Source organism: Geotrypetes seraphini, chromosome 9 (assembly GCF_902459505.1).
Source record: "Geotrypetes seraphini chromosome 9, aGeoSer1.1, whole genome shotgun sequence".
Taxonomy (NCBI): Eukaryota; Metazoa; Chordata; class Amphibia; order Gymnophiona; family Dermophiidae; genus Geotrypetes; species Geotrypetes seraphini.
This window is the reverse complement of record NC_047092.1, coordinates 134,500,236-134,522,537: the sequence shown is the minus strand read 5'-3', so window position 1 is coordinate 134,522,537 and position 22,302 is coordinate 134,500,236. Positions and strand designations below refer to the sequence as shown.

The 22,302-nt window shown below is 42.4% G+C and overlaps 1 protein-coding gene across 1 annotated transcript in view; it reads left to right on the top strand.

Moving 5' to 3' along the window:
- CAB39 (calcium binding protein 39) overlaps positions 1-21,985 on the top strand; it is a 122,144-nt gene extending 100,159 nt beyond the window's left edge. The window contains exons 7-9 of the mRNA XM_033959115.1: positions 786-851; positions 10,453-10,596; positions 19,429-21,985. Of these exons, the coding sequence (XP_033815006.1) occupies positions 786-851; positions 10,453-10,596; positions 19,429-19,617 (399 nt within the window). The 3' untranslated portion in view covers positions 19,618-21,985. The remainder of the gene's footprint in view (positions 1-785; positions 852-10,452; positions 10,597-19,428) is intronic.
- Positions 21,986-22,302: the final 317 nt, after the last annotated feature.

Genomic DNA, 22,302 nt, shown 5'->3' with positions numbered 1-22,302 from the left:
AGACACTTTTCCTCAGTATAATTGTTGTGTTAGCCCAACGTATTTGGTAAAATTTGTCAGGTAGTCAGCTGCAGTCAGGTAGCAGAGATTTCTTGGTGATGCCATGTTTGAGGCTCAAGTGTAGAGAGTGAGCTTTTTTTGATTTTGGGATCCTATTGATTGAGTGCTCTCCCTGATGATACTCACCTTTGTTCTTACTTTCTACAGTTCTGACATTTCCGTGAAGTCTTGATTGTGTAGGGCAAGCATTCATGCTATGAATGAGGTCACTGCCAAGATTGTAGTTTATTAGATTAAAGAAGGGAGCTATGTGCTGTTGGACTGGAATTGTTAGTTAGTATATAGATGTTAGGATGTGCCTTTGTTTGTGATTTTGTAATGGGTTGAGGGAGAATAGTGATGGGTATTTTGTTTGTAAATTGCTTCTTGTTTTTAAGAAAAATAAAAAATTTAAATTAATGAATACGTAATTGGAACACACAAGTGATGTGAAAAATCGAGCATTAGCAATAATGCATACTGACCTTTCTCAACTGAAAGGAGCATGCTCCTAATTTACTATGACATCTATCTATCTAGAAATAGTTCAGTTGATGAGTTCCATCTACTGGTCATTGGCAGAATTAATTTCTTACTGCTGATTGAATGTTTTGGTCATGAATAAACTCTCATAAATGAAGAGATTAGGTAAATATGATGACACTGAATTTATTTATAGTGTGATTTTTATGAACATCTAAACTTAAGAATATAGTTTATAGTACTAATTGTGTCTGTCTTTCTAGTTCTTTAGCGAATATGAAAAGTTGCTTCATTCAGAAAACTATGTGACAAAAAGACAGTCTCTAAAGGTAAGCCAAATTTTTGTTACTTTTTTATAGTGGCAGTAACCTTAGATGTTATCTTGTACAGCTTAGATTTAAAACAAGTATATTTATGGTATTTGTTTCTACTGTTACTATGTTCTCTTGTTATGGGCATATTCGCTAAGGAACTGGAGGTGATTATGAGTAATAAGCCACAGACATTTGTAGAAGGTGGGACTCTTAGAGATGATATGAGAATAAGCCTTATTGTCCTTTCAATTCAACAAATGCAGGCATAGAATAATGATAGAAATTCACTGTGAATCATTTTCATCTTTCACTGATGAGAAGCAATTGCAGTGAACCACATTTGACAATTCCCATGATCTGCACCTTCTATAGAGTCAAAGGGCTCTTCTAGATCTTCTAAAGAAGTCTTTTATATATGCTTAAGGCTTTCTACACACTGCCAGCTCTGTTTCTCTTTAGTTTTATTTTATTCACTTATTTATTTAAGGCTTTTGATATACTGCAGTGAGAATTCACTTAGGCATCTAAGCAGTTTACAGAAAACTAAAATAAAAGAGAGCTTAAAAGACAGTTTTAAAAAACAGAGGCGGTATGGGGGATCCCACAGAATTGCTACTGCTACCATTTTAGGCCTTCAGGAATTTTAGAGCAAGGTCCGGGCTCAACCCACTTTCTTTTCGTGGCACCCAAACATGAGGATCCTAGTCACAAAGCACTAGGAGACCTCTGAAGGTGGCTAAAACCATGACTAAACTGTATCCCATGAATCAGAAATTCCAGCAAATGTTTGCTAAGCCAAAGGTGATTTCCCTGGTAGCCCAGGTAACCAAATGCACTTCCCCACCAAATGAGGGAGGTGTAGTTTTAAAGGATCCACAAGACCACAGAGTGAATATGGTCCTCAGGAGAAAGTTTGAGGCTCTAGCCTTAGGGATTAAGGCTGCAACAGTGGCCTCCTTCATAGCACACGGCTATCATTCCAAGCTACGAAAACAGAACCTGGCAGAGGTTGAGCCCCTGCCACAGCTTGTGTTAGCTGAAGTAGACTATGTAGCAGATGCATTTTATGATATAATCAGAGTTATGGGAAAAATCTCAGCATATTCAATCTCCTCCCCTGCCTTGGACCAAATAATGGGCAGGTGATTTCAACCCCTAAAACAACATTGAGCAGTCTCCCGTAAAGGGACAGATGCTGCTTGGCAAGGGCCTAGATGACTGCAAAGAACAAAAGGTGACTCGTTTCTTCAGCCGAAGATGTGAACCTGGAACTTCAGGGCTAGACACCCTAGTTCAACCATGGCTGAGACTGAGCTACTGTAAGTGCTCTTCCTCCCCTCCCTGACCCATGATAGGCCGAGTGATCTGCTGAATAGCAAATCACCCTGGGACAGTAGTTTTTGTAGCACCAAATTGGCCCAGGCGCCCATGGTTTGCAGATCTCATACAACTACAGAAGGAGCAAAGTCTCGGACTCCATGTTCATCCAAACTTACTCTTGCAAGGGCCAATTGATCTAGAAGTTCTGGGCCACTTTGGTGTTTTGGCATAGCTCTTGAGTGAGGCACATGTCCAAAATGGATATTCATAAGTAGCTATTACTACTCTCCTTAAAGCCAAAAAGCCAACTATGGTTTCAGCGTATGCTAGGGCATCTGAGAAATGATAGAACTGGGCAATGCCACAATCTCATCGGTGCTGGTGATCCTTCAAGAGGGCCTTGACTAGGGATTTCCAGTGACATCCCTTAAAGTTCAAGTAACAGAGCTCTCATGTTTCTGGGGCTAAGAGAAGAGTGCTTCACTAGCAGTCCATCCAGACAGTCAGGTTCTTGAAGGGTGCCCTGAGTCTATGGCTGCCAATTCAAGACCCATTCCAATCATGGAATCTTAATATAGTCTTAGAAGGACAGCAAAGCTCTGTATGAGCCTTTACAGGAAGCCTCCCTCATGGATCTATCAGTCAAAGCAGACTTCTTGTTGGCAATTACATCTTCCAGAAGAGTGTCAGAATTGCAGGCACTAGCATGCTGTTCCTTGTATATGGTTCCCTCCTTCTTACCAAAGGCCATTTCAGTGTTTAATGTCAACCAAGAGGTTAGGTTACCAGTATTTTATCCCACAGGGTCCAAGAAGAAAGACAAGGCCTTAAAAGTTTTGGATGAGTCTTAATGAGTTTTGTGTCTCAGATCATCTTTTTGTGTTAACCAATCTGGTGAGATGAGGGAGACCTGCTTCCAAGGCCATCAGCTCTAGATGGATTCATAGAGCAATATCATCTGCATACATCAGTTGTGGCAAAGAACCACCTATTTTGTTGAAGGCACATTCGACAAGAGGAGTGGCCTCATCTTGGGTGGAAGCATGGGCACTTCTACCCAAAGAGATTTATAGATCAGCAACCTGGTCTTCCCTTCATACTTCACCAAATTCTACATGGTGGACATAGCACAGGAGGATGCTGCTTTTGGGCCCTCATTACAACAAACAGGCTCATCTATCCCATCCTAGTGTTTGGGGACTGCTTGGGTATGTCTGTGGTTCAGCATATCATCACTATTGTACTGGAAAATAAATTAGGTTCTTACCTTGATGATCTTTTCCAGCAGAAAGGGATGGTATTCTGACCCCACCACCTGCCCAATAATTTTTCTGATGTATCTGCCTTCTGACTCAAGCTTAATCATCAGTGGATTAGGAAAAGCCTGTATATAGGTTTACAAGGGAAGAATGGTTGAGCTTCATAAATGTTAAGGCTATTTGTTTCTTGTTTCTTGGATTCATTGTTCCTCTCAGAGGCTTGTTAATGTTTTAACTATATTACTGTTTCTTCAGTAATTGTTTTAAATTTATCTGAGCAGATCTGACACCTGGTTTTGGGGAATTCCCCGTATCCCTCTTCCTGTTTTCTTCTGTAGGGCTGTCACCAGCTTTGGTACAAACTGAAGGGGGCAGCAGAGGCTGAGGAGGAGTTGAAAAGCTGCATTTTCTGCAGCATGCTCGCAGGCACAGATGGATAACCCTATGGTTCAGTATACCATCCCTATCTATTGGGAAAGATATTACCTAATCTCTTTTGTGCTGTGGACAACACCTGCAGAAGTTACATGATTCAGAGGATGTGCAGGCTTGCTACTAGCTTTCTATTGACTTGCTTTGTTTGAGAGTCTCTATGAAAAGAATATGATAAAAACAAACAAACTATGGAACCAGTGAAGGACCATCAGATATTCTGCATTACCACTATCAACCTACTATTTCAGAAGTTCTAATGTGGACTCTAAAGTAAAGAGTTCTTTCAGATATTCTCTTACCCTAGCAGATATGTCTCAAAAGTCACCAATAAGTTTTAGACCATTACAACTATTCAATCAAAACAAGAGGTGGGTTTTAGAATGTATCCAGAGGAAATAGTCTTTTAGTTCAAGGTGTGGAGGAGGTAGCTATTGACAGAGAAGCAGATAGAGAACTAGGGAAGCACAGTTACTTACTGTAACAGGTGTTATCCAGGGACAGCAGGCAGATATTCTCACATCCCACCCACCTCCCCTGGTTGGCTTTTTAGCTGGCTATCTAAACTGAGGAGACACGCACCCTGCGTTGGGTGGAAAGGCGCTTGCACATGTGCGGTGCGGTCAGTCTCGAACGTTACATTACATTACATTACTGATTTCTATTCCGCCTCAACCTTGCAGTTCTGGGCGGATTACAAAAGAGATAACTGGACATTTCCAGGATAATTACAGAGAGAATTCTGGTCATTTCCAGGAGAAGTTACAAGAATAATGGAGCTGTATATGTCAAGAGCGTTCTAAAGTTCTCTAAGCAAAATGCTTTTGCAACTGTCTGCATCAGGGCTCCGTGGATGACAACACCCACATGTGAGAATATCTGCCTGCTGTCCCTGGATAACACCTGTTACGGTAAGTAACTGTGCTTTATGGCCCAAAGGATGTTGCCAGTGGCAGCCAATCACATACACTGCCCTGCTGCCCGGCACCAGCATTTTCTCTCTACTGTGGGCCTGTCTCTGAGGAGTTTCTGTGGGATTCCCATTGGTGGCCTCGTTCCCTCAGGACCTTTGCAGAAGATGAGTGAGGCAGAACTTTGTTTCTGTGGTGGCCTTGTTGAAGCAGCTTTGCACGGGGAAGAAGTAACACGTATTTATTTATTTTAAGATTTCCTTCCCACCTAACACCTAGGCGGGTTACAACTGCACATACACAGTTCATTTACAGGAAAGACACCTACTACACACATTAACACATAAAATACCTTTTCTTCTTTTATACTGAGTTCAGCAACAAAACATCCTTCCCAAGAAGATGAGTTGTGTAAAATGCTCAACATTTTTGTGTAAGCATAATTGACCTAGCTCAGCAACAAACCTCCTTCACAAACAAATGAGTCTTCAGCAGTCGCCTAAATAGTTAAACATTTTTGCATAAACATACTTGACTTGGCAATAACTTCTACAATCTGGCCCCTCCTATTGAGAAAAATGCCTGACTTGTTGACATATAATGTACTGAATCCAACAACAATTTCATTGCTGTTTCTGATCTTAATGATCTTTTTGGCATATATACTGCTAATCATTTTTGTAGATATACAAAATCTAGTAAATTATCACCGACCCTACATCTCACTGGTAACCAATGTAGTTGCTTCAAGATTGGTATTATATTTAGTGAATTATTTCCACCTACTAAAACTCTGGCTGTTGCATTTTAAATTAACTGTAATGCTTTGATTTTACCTTTTTTCGTTCATAAATATATTGCATTACAGTAATCCACTTTACAGAGTACAAGATTCTGCAAAATTATACAAAAATCCAATTGTGAAACCAATGGTTTCAATCTCTTTAACAGGTATAATTTTAAAAAATGACAACTGCTATTTGTGCATTCATAGTCAACTTGGAGTCTAACATAAAGCCTATCAAATGCATTGCTCTCTTTATAGCTACCATAAAATCTTCAAGAAGGCATGGGATAGGCACATGGGATCTCTTAGAGCAGGGGTGTCCAATGTCGGTCCTCGAGGGCCGCAATCCAGTCGGGTTTTCAGGATTTCCCCAATGAATATGCATTGAAAGCAGTGCATGCAAATAGATCTCATGCATATTCATTGGGGAAATCCTGAAAACCCGACTGGATTGCGGCCCTCGAGGACCGACATTGGACACCCCTGTCTTAGAGAGAGGAAGAGATATTGGTTTCTACGGATGGGCAAACTAGACAGGCCATTTGGCCCTTATCTGCCATCATGTTTCTATGTTTCTTATTTTCACCTCCACAGTCCAAACTGATCTTTTTTCCTTACAAACATAACTTGTGTTTTGGCCATGTTTAAAATTATCTTATTCTCACTCATCCATTCATTTATTCTTTTTACAAATTCCTTTCCCCATCCATATACAGGGAAGAAGAATTATGTTATCAGCATAAAGCCAATATTCTATATTCAATCTCCTAAAAATTTCACTTATAGAAGCAATATAGACATTAAAAAGAAGAGCAGATAAGACAGACTCTTGAGGAATACCTCGCCCTACTTTCACCACTTCAGAAATGTCACCTTTACTCAGAACTTGTATTGTACGATCCATTAAATAAGATGAAAACCACTCAAGGACTCTGCCATTCATAACCAATCTCTTTAACTTTAGTAACAATAAATTCAATTCATAGGTGTTCATCACTCAGTCTGCAGCCAGAAAGTCAAGAAAAGAGCCAATATGGTAAAACTGAGGGACAAGACATTTTTCTAGATATGTAAGTGATAGGAGCAAGTGACAGAATAACATTGTGAGGCTCAAGGGTGAAGAGAGCAAATACGCAGAAACTGATGAGGATAAGGCTGAACTGCTTAACAATTAAGAACATAAGAATTGCTGCTGCTGGGTCAGACCAGTGGTCCATCACGCCCAGCAGTCCGCTCCCTCAGCAGCCCCCAGGTCAAAGACCAGTGCCCTGAGACCAGCCCTACCTGCGTACGCTCCGGTTCAGCAGGAACTTGTCTAACTTTGTTTTGAATCCCTGGAACGACGGGAACTCAAGGCAGCCATTTTGGATGAATGATCTGCACAGGGAAGGAGCGTAGGAAGATTGCTCCTACCCTGAAAGACCGCTAGACCACCAGGTAAGATCCAGGGAGGTCCAGGAGGGAGGTGGGGGTGATTCCAGTTTTAGGAAATCATGAATAATCCTAAAACTGCGAATCAGGAGGGGGAAGTGTACAATCTAATCAAGCAGATAAACAGGACAAGTAAGGGGCTAGGGAGTTTGTCAGAAAGGAAATAATGAAAACAGGTTAATGTTGTAAAGGGAAACTAGTGAATACGTGGAGGCAACAAAATAGCAAAGATTATATCCCAGCACCAAACATTTTCAAAACCAAAATTTAAGCATAAATCAATGGCAATAAGAACAATCTGAGGTGACTCACTTCACATAAGCCAACAACTTATGGCTTGCCAAGTCTCATCATCAGCTTGTTCTTTACACAGAATACATAATAGTTTTGATAGAATATTATCATTGAAGATGCACTTTTCTGCTTATTTAATTATATACAAAATGCCAATTTTAAGAGTAAAATTTTTTTAAAGAAGTGTGTGATAACTCAGAGTTGCACAGAGATATTTCCATAGGTAGAATGTGATAGTAATCAGTCTGAGACTTAGGAATAATGCACCCATAACAGGGAATAATTAATACTTTAAACTAAAAAACAAAAATAAATTTTGTCCATCTTAAAATGTGCATTGATTATCAACAGATAAATATCACTGATATCCTGGATATTTCTAAGGTGTTTTTGTTGTTGTTTGAACATAACCATAAATATCTTGTTGATGTATTCAGAATTATAAAATAGCTTATTTCCATATGTATGCTACCTGGTCTTCCTCACATTTTCTCCTTTAATTACATTACATTAAAATACATTTCTAGACCGCAATACCTTCCAGATCAATGTGGTTTACATCATCAAGAGACTATACATCACAGTGAAATAGAAGAAAAATATCATCTTCCTTACTTTCCTAAGAATTTTACAAAAAGAGATGTCTTTAATAGATTTTGGAAATGCATATATGAAATCAAAGAAGCAAACAAAATACGCAGTTCCTAATCCCAACTAGCAGCCTGATATGCAATTGTTCAATGCAAAAATTTCTTGTAAAGACAACCTCGTACTGGAGGGAACACAAACAATGAAGTTATCCTTAATGGACGAACCGCCTTAAAAAATATAACTTGTTCTAGTAAATAACCAGGTGTCTGACTATATACGGCTTTATCACAGAGCGTCCCAAATTTAAACCAAACCCTGACCTCAAAAGGCAACCAATGGAATTGTCTGTACCGTATTTTCACGCAAATAACACGCACCCGTATAAAACGCGCACACGTGTATAGCGCGCAGAAATCACGATGATAAGCACAAAAACTTTGGTATAACGCGCTCACGATTATACCGCGCATGCTGCCCGACTCTCCGTTCACCCCCCTGACTTCCGTGCACTGCCCCGCCTCTCCGTGCGCTGTCCCGACTCTCCGTTCACCCCCCCTGACTTCCGTGCACTGCCCCGACTTTCCGTGCGCTGTCCCGACTCTCCGTTCACCCCCCCTGACTTCCGTGCACTGCCCTGAATTTCCGTGCGCTGTCCCGACTCTCCGTTCACCCCCCCTGACTTCCGTGCACTGCCCCGCCTCTCCGTGCGCTGTCCCGCCTCTCCGTTCACCCCCCCCTGACTTCCGTGCACTGCCCCGCCTCTCCGTGCGCTGTCCCGACTCTCCGTTCACCCCCCCCTGACTTCCGTGCACTGTCCCCCCTTGAAGGTCTGTCCCCATCCTGAAAGCCTGATGCCCCCCCCCCGACGTCCGATACATCCCTCCCCCCGAAGGACCGCCGCCTCCCCAACAATATCGGGCCAGGAGGGAGCCCAAATCCTCCTGGCCACGGCGACCCCCTCACCCCACCCCGCACTACATTACGGGCAGGAGGGATCCCAGGCCCTCCTGCCCTCGACGCAACCCCCCCCCCCCCCAACGACCGCCCCCCCCCCCAAGAACCTCCGACCGACCCCCCAGCCGACCCGCGACCCCCCCTGGCGACCCCCACGACCCCCCCCACCCCCCTTCCCCGTACCTTTGGTAGTTGGGCCAGAAGGGAGCCCAAACCCTCCTGGCCACGGCGACCCCCTAACCCCACCCCGCACTACATTACGGGCAGGAGGGATCCCAGGCCCTCCTGCCCTCGACGCAAACCCCCCTCCCCCCCAACGACCGCCCCCCCCAAGAACCTCCGACCGCTCCCCCAGCCGACCCGCGACCCCCCTGGCGACCCCCACGACCCCCCCACCCCCCTTCCCCGTACCTTTGGTAGTTGGCCGGACAGACGGGAGCCAAACCCGCCTGTCCGGCAGGCAGCCAACGAAGGAATGAGGCCGGATTGGCCCATCCGTCCTAAAGCTCCGCCTACTGGTGGGGCCTAAGGCGCGTGGGCCAATCAGAATAGGCCCTGGAGCCTTAGGTCCCACCTGGGGGCGCGGCCTGAGGCACATGGTCGGGTTGGGCCCATGTGCCTCAGGCCGCGCCCCCAGGTGGGACCTAAGGCTCCAGGGCCTATTCTGATTGGCCCACGCGCCTTAGGCCCCACCAGTAGGCGGAGCTTTAGGACGGATGGGCCAATCCGGCCTCATTCCTTCGTTGGCTGCCTGCCGGACAGGCGGGTTTGGCTCCCGTCTGTCCGGCCAACTTCCAAAGGTACGGGGAAGGGGGGTGGGGGGGTCGTGGGGGTCGGCCAGGGGGGTCGCGGGTCGGCTGGGGGGGCGGTCGGAGGTTCTTGGGGGGGGGACGGTCGTTGGGGGGGAGGGGGGTTTGCGTCGAGGGCAGGAGGGCCTGGGATCCCTCCTGCCCGTAATGTAGTGCGGGGTGGGGTTAGGGGGTCGCCGTGGCCAGGAGGGTTTGGGCTCCCTTCTGGCCCGATATTGTCGGGAAGTCGGCGGTCCTTCGGGGTGGGGGTGCGAGTGGTCCTGCCGGGGGGGGGGGATGTATCGGACGTCGGGGAGTCGGCCGGGCAAGAGGGCTTGGGCTCCCTCTTGCTCCGATCGTGGATGCGGGTGCGGGTGGGAGCGCGTGCGAGTGGTCGTTCGGGGTGGGGGTGCGGGTGGTCCTGCTGGGGGGGTGAATCGGGCGTCGGGCGGGGTGGGAACTATGTTTGAAAACTTTCGTATACCGCGCTCACGCATATAACGCGCGAGGGGTATGCGCGGTAGGTAAAAACGCGTATAACGCGCGCGTTATATGCGTGAAAATACGGTAGTATGGAGTAACATGATCTGATTTTTTCAAATAAAAAATTAGACTCACAACCGCATTCTGAATTTTGTGCAATCTATGCAAATTTGACTTAAGACCTGCCAAATAAACTGAATTATAGTAGACCGGTAGAATAACTACTGGTATATAAAATATTGCATTATACCCCCGTTTTTTCATAGACAAGTTTAATGAATTATTTTTCCTATGCAAAATTTACAGAATAGCAATGTAAGAAGTCGTTTTCAGTGTTAACATATTTGTTTCTTTCTTCCCTTGTAGCTGCTTGGCGAGCTGCTTTTGGACAGGCACAATTTCACAATTATGACAAAATATATTAGTAAACCTGAAAATCTTAAACTAATGATGAACCTCTTACGAGACAAGAGTCGCAACATTCAGTTTGAAGCATTTCATGTCTTTAAGGTAATGGTGCACAATGAATTTTGTCTTAAAGAAAATGTTTTATTTAATTTATTTGTATAAGTTTTTATGTACCATCTGTTAATGAAAACAAAGCTATTCACAAATGATATCGCCGTTCAAAATCTTCCCTTTCCCACACTCATTAATAAAACCTTTAACATTTTCTGGTTACAAACAACATCCCTAATGTCTCCTATCTCAACTCTTATTACTATCAAATAAAAAAACTAAACAAAAATCCACACACCACCATTATATCCACTATTCTAACATTATGAGTAAAGTCAAGTTTTTAGTGTTTTATGAAAAGGCTCATATTAGGCTTCTGGCGCAGCATTTCTAGTTCTCTGTGTTCCCCTTTAGCCTTGCAATGCAACCTCATGCCTTTACCAAATTCATGGTGGTGATAATACAGCACACCACTGCAAGGCAGGGATCCAAGTGCACCCACATTTAGACAATTGGCTAATCAGAGCCCCGTCCAGGGAAGAAGAAGGTTTCAAGAGTGATCTAACTCCTCCAGGACCTGGGATGGATAGTCATCTTCAAGAAGAGTCAGTTGGAGCCGACTCACTACCTAGAGTATCTGGGACTTTGTCCGACATGGCCTTGGGCCAGGTTTTCTTCCAGAACCATGCAGACTGAACCTCCAGAAGCAGATTTCAGACCTGCTATAGAGTTAGACTCCAATGGTGTGGCATTATCTGCAGGTCCTGGGGAGTTCGATGGTGGCAGTCTTAGAGGAATGCACATGATTCCTCTCCAAATCTCTCATATCTCTCACTGGTCTCCTCAGATGGACTCGCTTCAGCAACCACTTCATGGTTACCAGAAGCAAGGAACAGCTTTTGGTGGTGGCTGCAAACAACTTCCCTCTCAAGGGGCAAGCTTCTCTACATTTCCTCCTGGGAGATACTAATGATCGATGCCAGCCTTTAAGGTTGGGGGAGGGGGGGCTCATTGCAATGGACACACAGTTCAGGATTGTTGGTGACTGGCTCAGCAAAAGTGGTTCATAAATTGCCTAGAAGAGCCATTCGGCTATCGCTGCATCACTGTAGAAGTCTCTGGAAGGCAAGGCAATCAACTCAGACAATTCAACAGCGATGGCCTGTGTCAGTGGGCAAGGAGGCCTCAGAAGTGCCCCATTAATGCCTAAAAGCTCAACTCCTTTTTCAGGGATGGAAGCTCATTTGCAGGCTCTCTTGGCCGCGCACTTAGCAGGAGTGGAAAATGTGCAGGCAGACTTATGACCTGGGGGAATGGTCATTGTCCCCCCCCCAGGCATTCAACTCCATTGTTCAGCAGTGGGAGCATCCACAGAGGGATCTGATGGCCTCAGCAGTAAACACAGAAGTGGCTTGCTTTTACACCAAAGATATGAGCCTGAAAGCACAGGGTTGGATGCATTAGTCCAACTGTGACCGGAGAAGTGGCTCTTGTACGTGTTTCCTCCATGGCCCAAGCTAGGTTGAATCATTCGCTGGATTGTGAGTCATCCAGGGTTGGTAGTGGTGCCCAATTGTCCCTGCAGGCCATGGTGTATGGACTTAGTTTGCCTCCAGTTATTAGAAAGCTACAAATTCAAATTCAAAGTTTGTCTCATAATTAAGTGCCTGTTTACTTCTCCAACATATTTTTTTTCTTTATTTTTAATATTAATTTTAGAACTCGGGCAGTAGCTGCTTATATTAGTAAAGCACATTTAGCAATATTAAGAAAAAAATATATCTCTATAAGGAAAAAGGAAAATAAAATGCTTAACATTCCACAATATGTTTAGAAGGAGATCCATTTGTATTCTGCAGTCCTGCTCCCGGCGCTTCAGCCATGAACACAGAACAGAAATATTTGTTAAGCAATTCATCCTTTTCTTTATCGGCTTCTACATATTCCTCCCCTTCACCTTTGAGTCTCACAGTGCCACTTTTGCACTTCTTCCTATCACTAATATATCTTAATGGCTTGTCTCCCCATTTTACCGTGTCAGCTATTTTTTCTTCCATTTGCATCTTTGCTTTCCTGACTACACGACCAGCCCTTCCAGATATTTTTGCCTGTCTTCCTCTTTCTGCGATCTTTTGTAGTTTATGAAAGCTAACCTCTTATTCCTTACCTTCTCAGCTACTACTTTTGAGAAACAAAGCGGCCTTCTTTTCCTCTAACTTTTCTTACTTGCCTCCCAAAAAGGTTTGTCGCCCTTTCAGTTTTGCCCACCGCATTTCCACTCCTTCCAGACGTTCCCACCCACACAATTCTTTGATGTAAACCCCCATCCAAAGTTAGATTTTTTTAAAGTCTAGAACCTTTGCTTTTGAATGCGCCCTCTCTATACCCATCTTAATATTAAACCGTACCATGCAGTGATCACTGGATGCCAGATGATCACCCACTGTAACATCAGAAACACTTTCCCCATTTGTAAGCACTAAGTCCAGTATGACCCCATCCTGCGTGGGTTCCATTACCGAGTTCTGGAACAGTTCTCCTTGTATGGAATCCAGGATCTCCCTACTTCTAGAAGACCCCGCAAGAGGGATACCCCAATCAACATCTAGCATGTTAAAATCACCTATTAACAAGACTTCCCCTTTTTTAGATATATTCTGAATGTCTACTATTAAATTTCTATCTACTTCTTCCATCTGTGAAGGAGGCCTTTATATCACACCAATGTAAATATATTCACCATTTCCTCTTTCCAGATTGATCCACAGTGCCTCTTCCTTGCCCTTCAGATCCTGCAATTGTGTGGCTTTAATATGATTTTTAACATATAACGCTACTCCCCCTCCTTTTCTTCCTTCCTTGTCTTTCCTGAACAGATTATAGCATAGTATAACTACATCCCAGTCATGCTTCTCTGTAAACCACGTCTCTGTGATCGCCACTATATCCAACTTCTCTTCTTCCATCACAGCTTCTAGATCCAGAATCTTGTTTCCCATACTTCGAGCATTAGTATATACTGCTTTCCAGACATTGCCCCCTATTCCCATCCGTGTAGAGGTATTCAGTGATTTATTTACCTGAGGGCTTATACTCACCCGGGAGCTTTGATCACCCTGCCCCATCACTTCTAGTTTAAAGCCCTCTTCAGTAGATTAGCCAGCCTGCCGGCAAAGACACTTCTTCCCTTCTTTGATAGATGCACATTATCTCTGTTCAGCAGCCCTTGGAAAATCATTTTGTGGTCCAGGAAGCCAAAACGTTCTCGACGATACTATCCACGTAGCTAAGCATTCATCTCTAGGATACGAGCTTCTCTGCTCTGGCCTTTACCCTCAACGGGGAACATGGATGAGAATACCACCTGCGCACCTGACTGCTTCACCTTCTCTCCCAGAGCCACAAAGTCAGTTTTAACATGTTCGCAGTGGTACCTGGCAGTGTCGTTAGTGCCAATGTGGATGAGCATAAGAACATAAGAAGTTGCCTCCGCTGAGGCAGACCATAGGTCCATCCTGCCCAGCGGTCCGCTCCCGCGGCGGCCCATCAGGCCCATTGCCTGAGTAGTGGTCTATACCTATCTATACCCTTCAATCCCTTTTTCTTCTAGGAATCTATCCAAACCTTCTTTGAAACCATTTAATGTTTTTTTGTCTACAACAGCCTCTGGAAGCGCGTTCCATGTATCCACCACCCTCTGAGTGAAAAAGAACTTCCTAGCGTTTGTTCTAAACCTGTCCCCTTTAATTTCTCCGAGTGCCCCCTCGTACTTGTGGTGCCCCTTAAATTGAAAAATCTGTCCCTGTCTACTTTTTCTATGCCCTTCAGGATCTTGAAGGTTTCTATCATGTCTCCTCTAAGTCTCCGCTTTTCCAGTGAGAAAAGTCCCAACTGCTTCAATCTGTCGGTATATGGGAGATTTTCCATTCCCTTTATCAGTTTAGTTGCTCTTCTCTGTATTCCCTCAAGTACTGCCATGTCCTTCTTGAGGTACGGCGACCAGCATCGGATAGTAGTCATCAGGCTTGATGAGTCTCGGCAAGCTCTCTGTAACATCTTGGATTTTGGCACCAGGTAGATAGCATACCTCTTGTGACATTATGTCTGGTCTGCAGAGGAAATTTCATGTCTGGTCTGCAGAGGGAATTTCATCGATGTACCTCTCATTCTCGCGGATGCTTCTTAGTCTTGCCACTTCCTCTCTCAGTTCTTTTACTTCCTTCATGAGGGATTCAAGCTGAAGACAGCTGGTACATGGAACCACTCCCTCTGCCTGGGTAACATTTTCTGTCTGCACAGAGACAGAAGTTGTAACCTGAGTAGCAGCTTTGGTGATATGATGTTTTCCAGCCATACTGTGTTGCAGAAGTACTTACGTGTTTCAGCCGGTACGGCCTGCTTCAGGAGCCTTTTTAACTCACGATCGCAATTACTCGTATAATTAAGAAACTGATGATCCAAAGTAACACAGGAAATCGAACGTGTATTACAGAACTCACTGCACACGCCAGATAAGTGCGTGTCGAGCCACTGCATAAGACTATGATTTGTTGAATAAAATTGCACACCTTTGTCTTCGAACCCCCACTGTTGTCTGTTGGTTCTGATTGTATGTGTGTGGTTCTGATTGTGTGTGTGTGTGTGTGTGTGTGTGTGTGTGTGTGGAGGTTCTTGCCTGGTTTTTGCTTTGGCAGAAGTACTTACACCTGGAAGAAAAAAAAGAAGGGCAAAAAATCCTACCAAAGTAATTCCCTAGAGGGAGAAAGTACCGTATTTTCACTCATATACCGCGCACCCGTGTAAAACGCGCACACGGGTATAGCGCGCGGGGAACTGTAATTATGTAAATAAATTTTTATATACCGCGCACACCTGTATACCGCGCATGCCGCCCCGACTCTCCCGTCGCTGCCCGACTCTCCTTTCGCCCGCCCCGACTCTCCTCTGGCCAGCCCAACTCTCCTTTAGCCCGCCCCGACTCTCCTCTGGCCAGCCCACTCTCCTTTAGCCCGCCCCGACTCTCCTCTCACCCTTGAAGTCCTGTCCCCACCCTGAAAGCCTGATGCCCCCCCCCGATGTCCGATTCCCCCACCCGCAGGACCGCTCGCACCCCCACCCCGAAGGACCGCTCGTGCTCGAACACGCACCCCCATCCCGAAGGACCGCTCGCACCTCCACAGCCTCCCCACCCCATCATGTAGAAGTTTCCTACCTTCGTCCTGCTGCTTCCTCTGCCGGCGGTCCTGCCCCTTCTCTTAGCCCTGCATCTACGCTGCTTCCTCTTCCGGCGGTCCCGCCCTTTCTCTGACCTTTTTTTTTTTTCTTTTAACTTCCACCTCTCTGTAGACCTTCCAGAATTTTGGAGCGTTAAAAGTTGGTGCTTCATTTTGTGCATTACCCAGCAATGTCTGGGCATTGCCCAGAGTGCTTATTTTAATAATAATGAGCTCATTGTACTACATTTCTATACTATTCTTGAAGGCTGCTATGGGGCACGGGAAAGATCATATAGAGATATTTTGTGCATCGGAAGCTAAAATGCTTGTACACTAAACTGGTTAGAACTGGTTACAGGCACGGTAAGTTTAGAGCAGTGTGTCTCAAACTTTTTTAGCTCCGGCACACTAAACAGAGCAAATGGTTTTTGCGGCACATTATAATTGAAATTATAAAATTGCAAAACCAATAAAAAATTTGATTTGAGAGTTATTTATTTAAAGTTCTTTAAGCTATGTATAGGTCAGGGGTGTCCAATGTCGGTCCTCGAGGGACGCAATCCAGTCGGGTTTTCAGGATTTCCCCAATGAATATGCATGAGATCTATTTGCATGCACTGCTTTCAATGCATATTCATTGGGGAAATCCTGAAAACCCGACTGGATTGCGGCCCTCGAGGACTGACATTGGACACCCCTGGTATAGGTAATTGTAACAATGGAATAGAATTGCTAATCAATGTGATGGATGTGCTTGTTTTTAAGTACAAATTAACTCAAACTGCAGCTTAATAGTCAACAAGCAACAGATGATGGATGGTGCATTTCATCATCCATCATCTGCAGTAGTTCTCTTTTTTTTCAATCTATTTTCTGTCAAAGCTGAAAATTTGAGTTTGCAAAAATAAGAAGATCCAAACGGTAACAAAGCCTTGATTGCTTTGTTACTCAAGTTAGGATAACTGCTGCATAAAAATAAAACTAAAATTACTTGGTGTTAGTTTTCAAGGACCAATTACATCAAAGAATGATGCTTGTTTGGGCAATTGTATCCTCACATACACAGACACTCATAACATTGACAGACTCTTGCGAATATGACATATGTTATATATTCTAGTACATACTTATGAAGGGAATTTTAAAAAACTAAGTAAAATTCTGAAATCTCTTGTGGCACACCCAGAATCTCTTCAGGGCACGTTGCTGTGCTGTGGCACACAGTTTGAGAGACATTGGTTTAGAGCAGTGGTCTCAAACCCTTAGCAGGGCCACATTTTGGATTTCTAGGTATTTGGAGGGCCTCAGAAAAAATAGTTAATGTCTTATTAAAGAAATGACAATTTTGCATGAGGCAAAGCTCTTTATAGTTTATGAATTTTTCCATTTGGCTAAGTCTTAATAATAATATTGCAATTTATAGCTAAAGAGACATATGATCAAAAAACTGTTTTATTTTACTTTTGTGGTTATGATAAACATACCGAGGACCTCAAAATAGTACCTGGCAGGCCACATGTGCCTGCTGGGCCGCGAGTTTGAGACCACTGGTTTAGAGCATTGGAGACTGAGTGCATTGGAACAGGTAGATGTAAATAACTTGTTTACTCTTTACAAAAATACAAGGACTAGGGGGGGACCCACAATGAATTTACTAAGTAGTACATTTAAAACAAATCAGAGAAAATATTTACTCAACATGTAATTAAACTATGGAATTCATTGCCAGAGAATGTGGTAAAAGCAATTAGCTTAGTAGTAGGGTTTAATAAAAGTTTGGATAATTTCCTAAAAGAAAAGTCTACAAGGATGGACTTGGGAAGATCCACTGCTTATTTCTAGGATAAGTAGCATAAAATCTGTTGGGATCTTGCCAGGTACTTGTGACTTGAATTGGCTGCTGGACTTGACGGATCTTCAGTCTGTCTCAGAATGGCAACTCTTAAGTTCTTATGATTAAATCTGAAGGAGCCACACATGCTGCTGGAAGAAAATAAAGCAATGAGATCTAAACTTGGAGGGTAGCAGGTGGAATGTGGGCCTGGGAACTGTTCAGTTAAAAGTATGTTCTTGATCTAATTACTCCTGGTGGAATTCTGCGCAAAAAAATTCAAAATTCTGTGCACAAAATTAGCAAATTCTGCAAGTTTATTTGTCAGAATTTAAACAGTATTTATGCTAATTATCCATATTCCATTTAAAACATTTAAAATAAAATGTTTTTCTTCTGCCTTTGTTGTCTGGATGTTTTATTTTTCCATCATGTTGGTTCCAGTTTCTCTTTTCTGCTTTCCTATCATCTGCTAATTCTCCTTCAAGTGGCTGCTGTCCATTTGTCTTTTCTACTCTCTCCTGTCTATTCCCTCATTACACCTGCCTCAGACATATCGATCATTCCTTTTAAGCTCTTTTCTGCCTCGTTCTTACCCTTCTCCTTTTTTTCACTTTTCAGCTACCTATCAAATTTCCGTCTTTTCTTCCTTCCCCATTCTTTCTTTCCTCGGCCCTCCTTTCCCTTTCATCTTCAATGCACCTCCATTACCATATTTCTACCTTCTAATATATCTATTCTCTCATCTGTTTCCTTTCCATCCTCTCCTCCCCTTCAGGGTTCTACCATTCTCAGCATCTTCCTTCCCTCCCCATCCTCGTAGCCTGACATCTCCCTATCTCATCCCTGCTGCACTCTCCTCCATGGTTCAGCAATCCTCCCACTCTCTTCCCTCATTCCCATTTCCAGGCATCTCTCTATCACTTCATTCTGCTCCTGGATCCATCTCACATAATGGAGAAGGGAGAGATGGTGCATGGAGGGGGATGAGTGGGAGGTAGAGATATTTATATTTAAATGCTGATTGGTTTTTAGTTTATTCTATTATTTTTATTTAATTCTGTTTATACAAATCTATTTTTACTTAATTTATGTCTCAAAATAAAATATTTGAAAAATATATCTTGATTTGTCTTAATTTGTGTATTGTGCTCAGTACATCTCCACCCAGGTCATAAATTAAAACTTGGACTATGAATTGGAATGAGGGGAACCATCATCGCACAATATTGTTCCCACCTGATACAGATCTAGCAATAATACAGATACAGCAGTATCCTGTGTTCTATGTATGCTATTCACAACCAAGCATAGAATAAAATAAACAATCAGCATTTAAATATAAATATCTCTTCCTCCTGCTCATCCCTCTTCATGCACCATCTCTCCCTTCTCCATTATGTTTCATTTCATCCTCTCCCCTCACCATGCATGTCTCCCTCTCATCCCCCTGTGCCACTAACTTTCCTTCCTCTCCTCCCCTGTATTCTAAGGCTTGCAGTATCGGCAGTAACTCTCACATGCTGGCTGCCACTAACCCGGAAGTCTTCCCTCTGTCGCAGTGGGACTTCTGGGTTCGTGACAGGAAGCGTGTGGGGAATTGCTGCTGATACCATGACCTGAAGATGGTGATGCTGACACAGTTGAGATTCTGTGTGGGAAAAGTGAATTCTGTGTGACTCTGCAATTCTGTGGAAATTCCGCATTGTATACTTACGCAGAATTCCGCCAGGAGTAATCTAATAAAGCTGAGCCTAAATAGTTAGTCATAAAAGCGCTTTTTAAAAATCATGCATAGGCATTGTGTTCATTCTCTTGCATTTTTTTTAATTGCAGGTATTTGTAGCCAATCCCAACAAGACCCAGCCTATATTAGACATCCTTTTCAAGAACCAAACCAAATTAATTGAATTTCTCAGCAAGTTTCAGAATGACAGAACCGAGGATGAACAATTTAATGATGAGAAGACCTACTTAGTGAAACAGATCAGGGATTTGAAGAGACCAGCACAGCAAGAAGCTTAGATCTGCAGTAGAATCCTAAAATATTAAACCCAAATTCAGCATTCGCTGTTAGATATTCAGCATCTGGCACTCATAATCAATTTTTGAGGAACATTACTGCTAATCTGCTGTTCAGTGAACGGTTTTCCCCTTTATTTTTTTATTTTAATTTAGTTCAAGTTGAAAATAATAGCTGCTGCTTTCTTGCACATTAGAGCACAATGTGGACTTTTTTTTTGAGAGGGGGGTCTTTTTTATATTTGTGTCATTTCAGAATACAAAGACACTGCTTGTTTTAGGAGTCCTTAAAGCAATGAGATTCTAGGTTCATGAAAGCAAACATATAGTTACTAGTTTGATTTAAGGAAAATAAGAGTATTGATGTAGTTTTAAGGGAAAGGTTGCATGCCTGCAAATTCTGATAAAAAATATGTTTGCACTTGTTTGAGAGATGAGCACAAAGCGACCAGTGCATACTTGGCACCATAGTATAAGATTGTATGCCTTGACCTAAACAGCAACAACAAAAAAATAAAAATAAAATTGTGCAGTGCTTTATTTGTAATCAAAAGGTGGGGACTATAACAAAGATGTGAGCTTTTTCGGATAAAGCAGAGTTGTCTTGCAGATTTAAAATAAATCAATATTGTAATTTAGCAACTTTAAAAGTGTGAAGCCTGACTAAGGTTTCTAAGGAAAATGTATATATGCTTTTCACTGCTTTCTAGAATTTCTCCTTTGACATGATTTGATATTCCTGAGAATTCACAATGTAAAGCTTGGAAATCTGTTCTAAATGATTGGGTTTTTTTCCTTGTTAATTTGACATTGAAGGTATTTCAGACAGCTAGCAGTAATATACTGCATTTCACTTAAAATATGCTTGCTGGTTTCTTTTGTACATAACTCTTAGACTGCTCATTTCTTTAAAACAAAGTTTTAATTTGTACAGCAGAGGAATGTTATTGTATTAGTCTGTAACTATTACTTAATATTGAGTTTTTGCAAAAATGAATGCTCGTGTAATGGAATACATTTGGATCTCATGGAAAAGCTGATAAAATATTTCTAAAGTAGTGCAGCATTAAAAGAGAAAACAAGATAGCAAATGATTTTTATTCACTTCTCTATGGGGTGCCATTGTTAGGGTAGGCAAAAGCTGAGATATGGAGCCCAGAGAAATGTACTGGTGAATATTGGCCTTACTCATTTGAAAGTCTGAATTGGAAAATGCCACCAGATTTACAGACTATTTCAGTTTGATAATCATTTTGCTTTCTTTCTCTGTAGAGCACCATATTCATTTTTGCCATAAAATATTCCAGTACAATAGTTGTGAAACAGATGAATGATTTGAAACCAGCTTTTGTTTTATTTAAGCAACATTGAGATTTTGGGGTTTGTTTTTTTCCCATATGTCAGTGTATTAATTTTTCTTTCTGTTTTTTTTTCAAATTTTCTTTAGAGCTGCAAATTATCAGTATTTTTGGCATACACTGATTTCTGCACCATTGGTTCCTATGCCCATTATAGTCTCTCGTGACTTGTCTATATCTAAAACTGATGTTTTATAGTAATGTTTGTACTGTGACTAATCCAAAATGTTCATTTTAATTTGATATGGTGAGCTCTGCTTGGCTAATCCAGATTTTGGTTTACCATCCCATATTATGCTTCTTTTTTGCACATTGCTTTGGCTATGGAGACTTAGCCTCTAGCTCTGCTTTATATTACAATGCCTTCAAAAACTTGGGACCTGATACCTTAGAAAAGACTTAATGAAGTGTGTCTCTCATGTTCAGATTTGTGATGATCTTGGCCTTGCATATTGATGACATTCATTTGGAACTATCCAGGTTCAAATCTTTCCTAAACTAGTATAGAACAGTATTTTGAGAGCTCTTGAGAGACTTTCATAATTAGTTATCATCGGGTTCTAGCAAACCCCTCTCCTAGTTTGGTGTTATTTTATTAGGATTCTCATATTGCTATTTCCTTGAATCATTATAAGAACATTTTTGACATGAAATGATAGTATGTTTCCAAAACATAGCTAAGTATAAGCAAATTGATATGATTTTGGTGGAAGTTCCCCAGCCTGTGTTAAGAACTCAGCTAAACAAATAGTTTACTTAGTCTGCAATCTGTGCTAGAACTGGTCTTCTGAAACCTAAAAAGGCATCTTCACAACCAACCTAGAGGAAGCTACCCACTGTCTATTCATGCATAAGACCTTCAGACACCTAGTGTGTTGTGTTTTTCAAATATTTTTGGAATGTTGCCATATCTACTTAAGATTAGTACTCTGCACTTGAGTGACAAAGCTCATTAACATTTCTGCAGAATACGAAGCAAAACCTGAAGTCCTGGGAACTATGCTCAAAATCGCCCAAAGAGTTCATTCATCTTAAAACCAGGTTGTCAATAACTAGAAACCAGTTCTTCCTGAAAAATGTCTCAACTAATACCTTAAAATTTAGCTTAAAATACTGGCTTGAGACAGCATCTAAACTTAAAATAACACTCCAGATAGTAATGGGCATCCTTACAGACCATATATTACCGTACTTAAGCTCTTGAAGAGATAGGAAATTCAAATTCAAGTGGTCTTGTGTCTTTTAAAATTACTTGTGTTTTAAGAAAATATTGTGGCCTAGTCAGTGTTAAAACTAAGGGCCTCTTCTATTAAACTACGTTAGCAGTTTC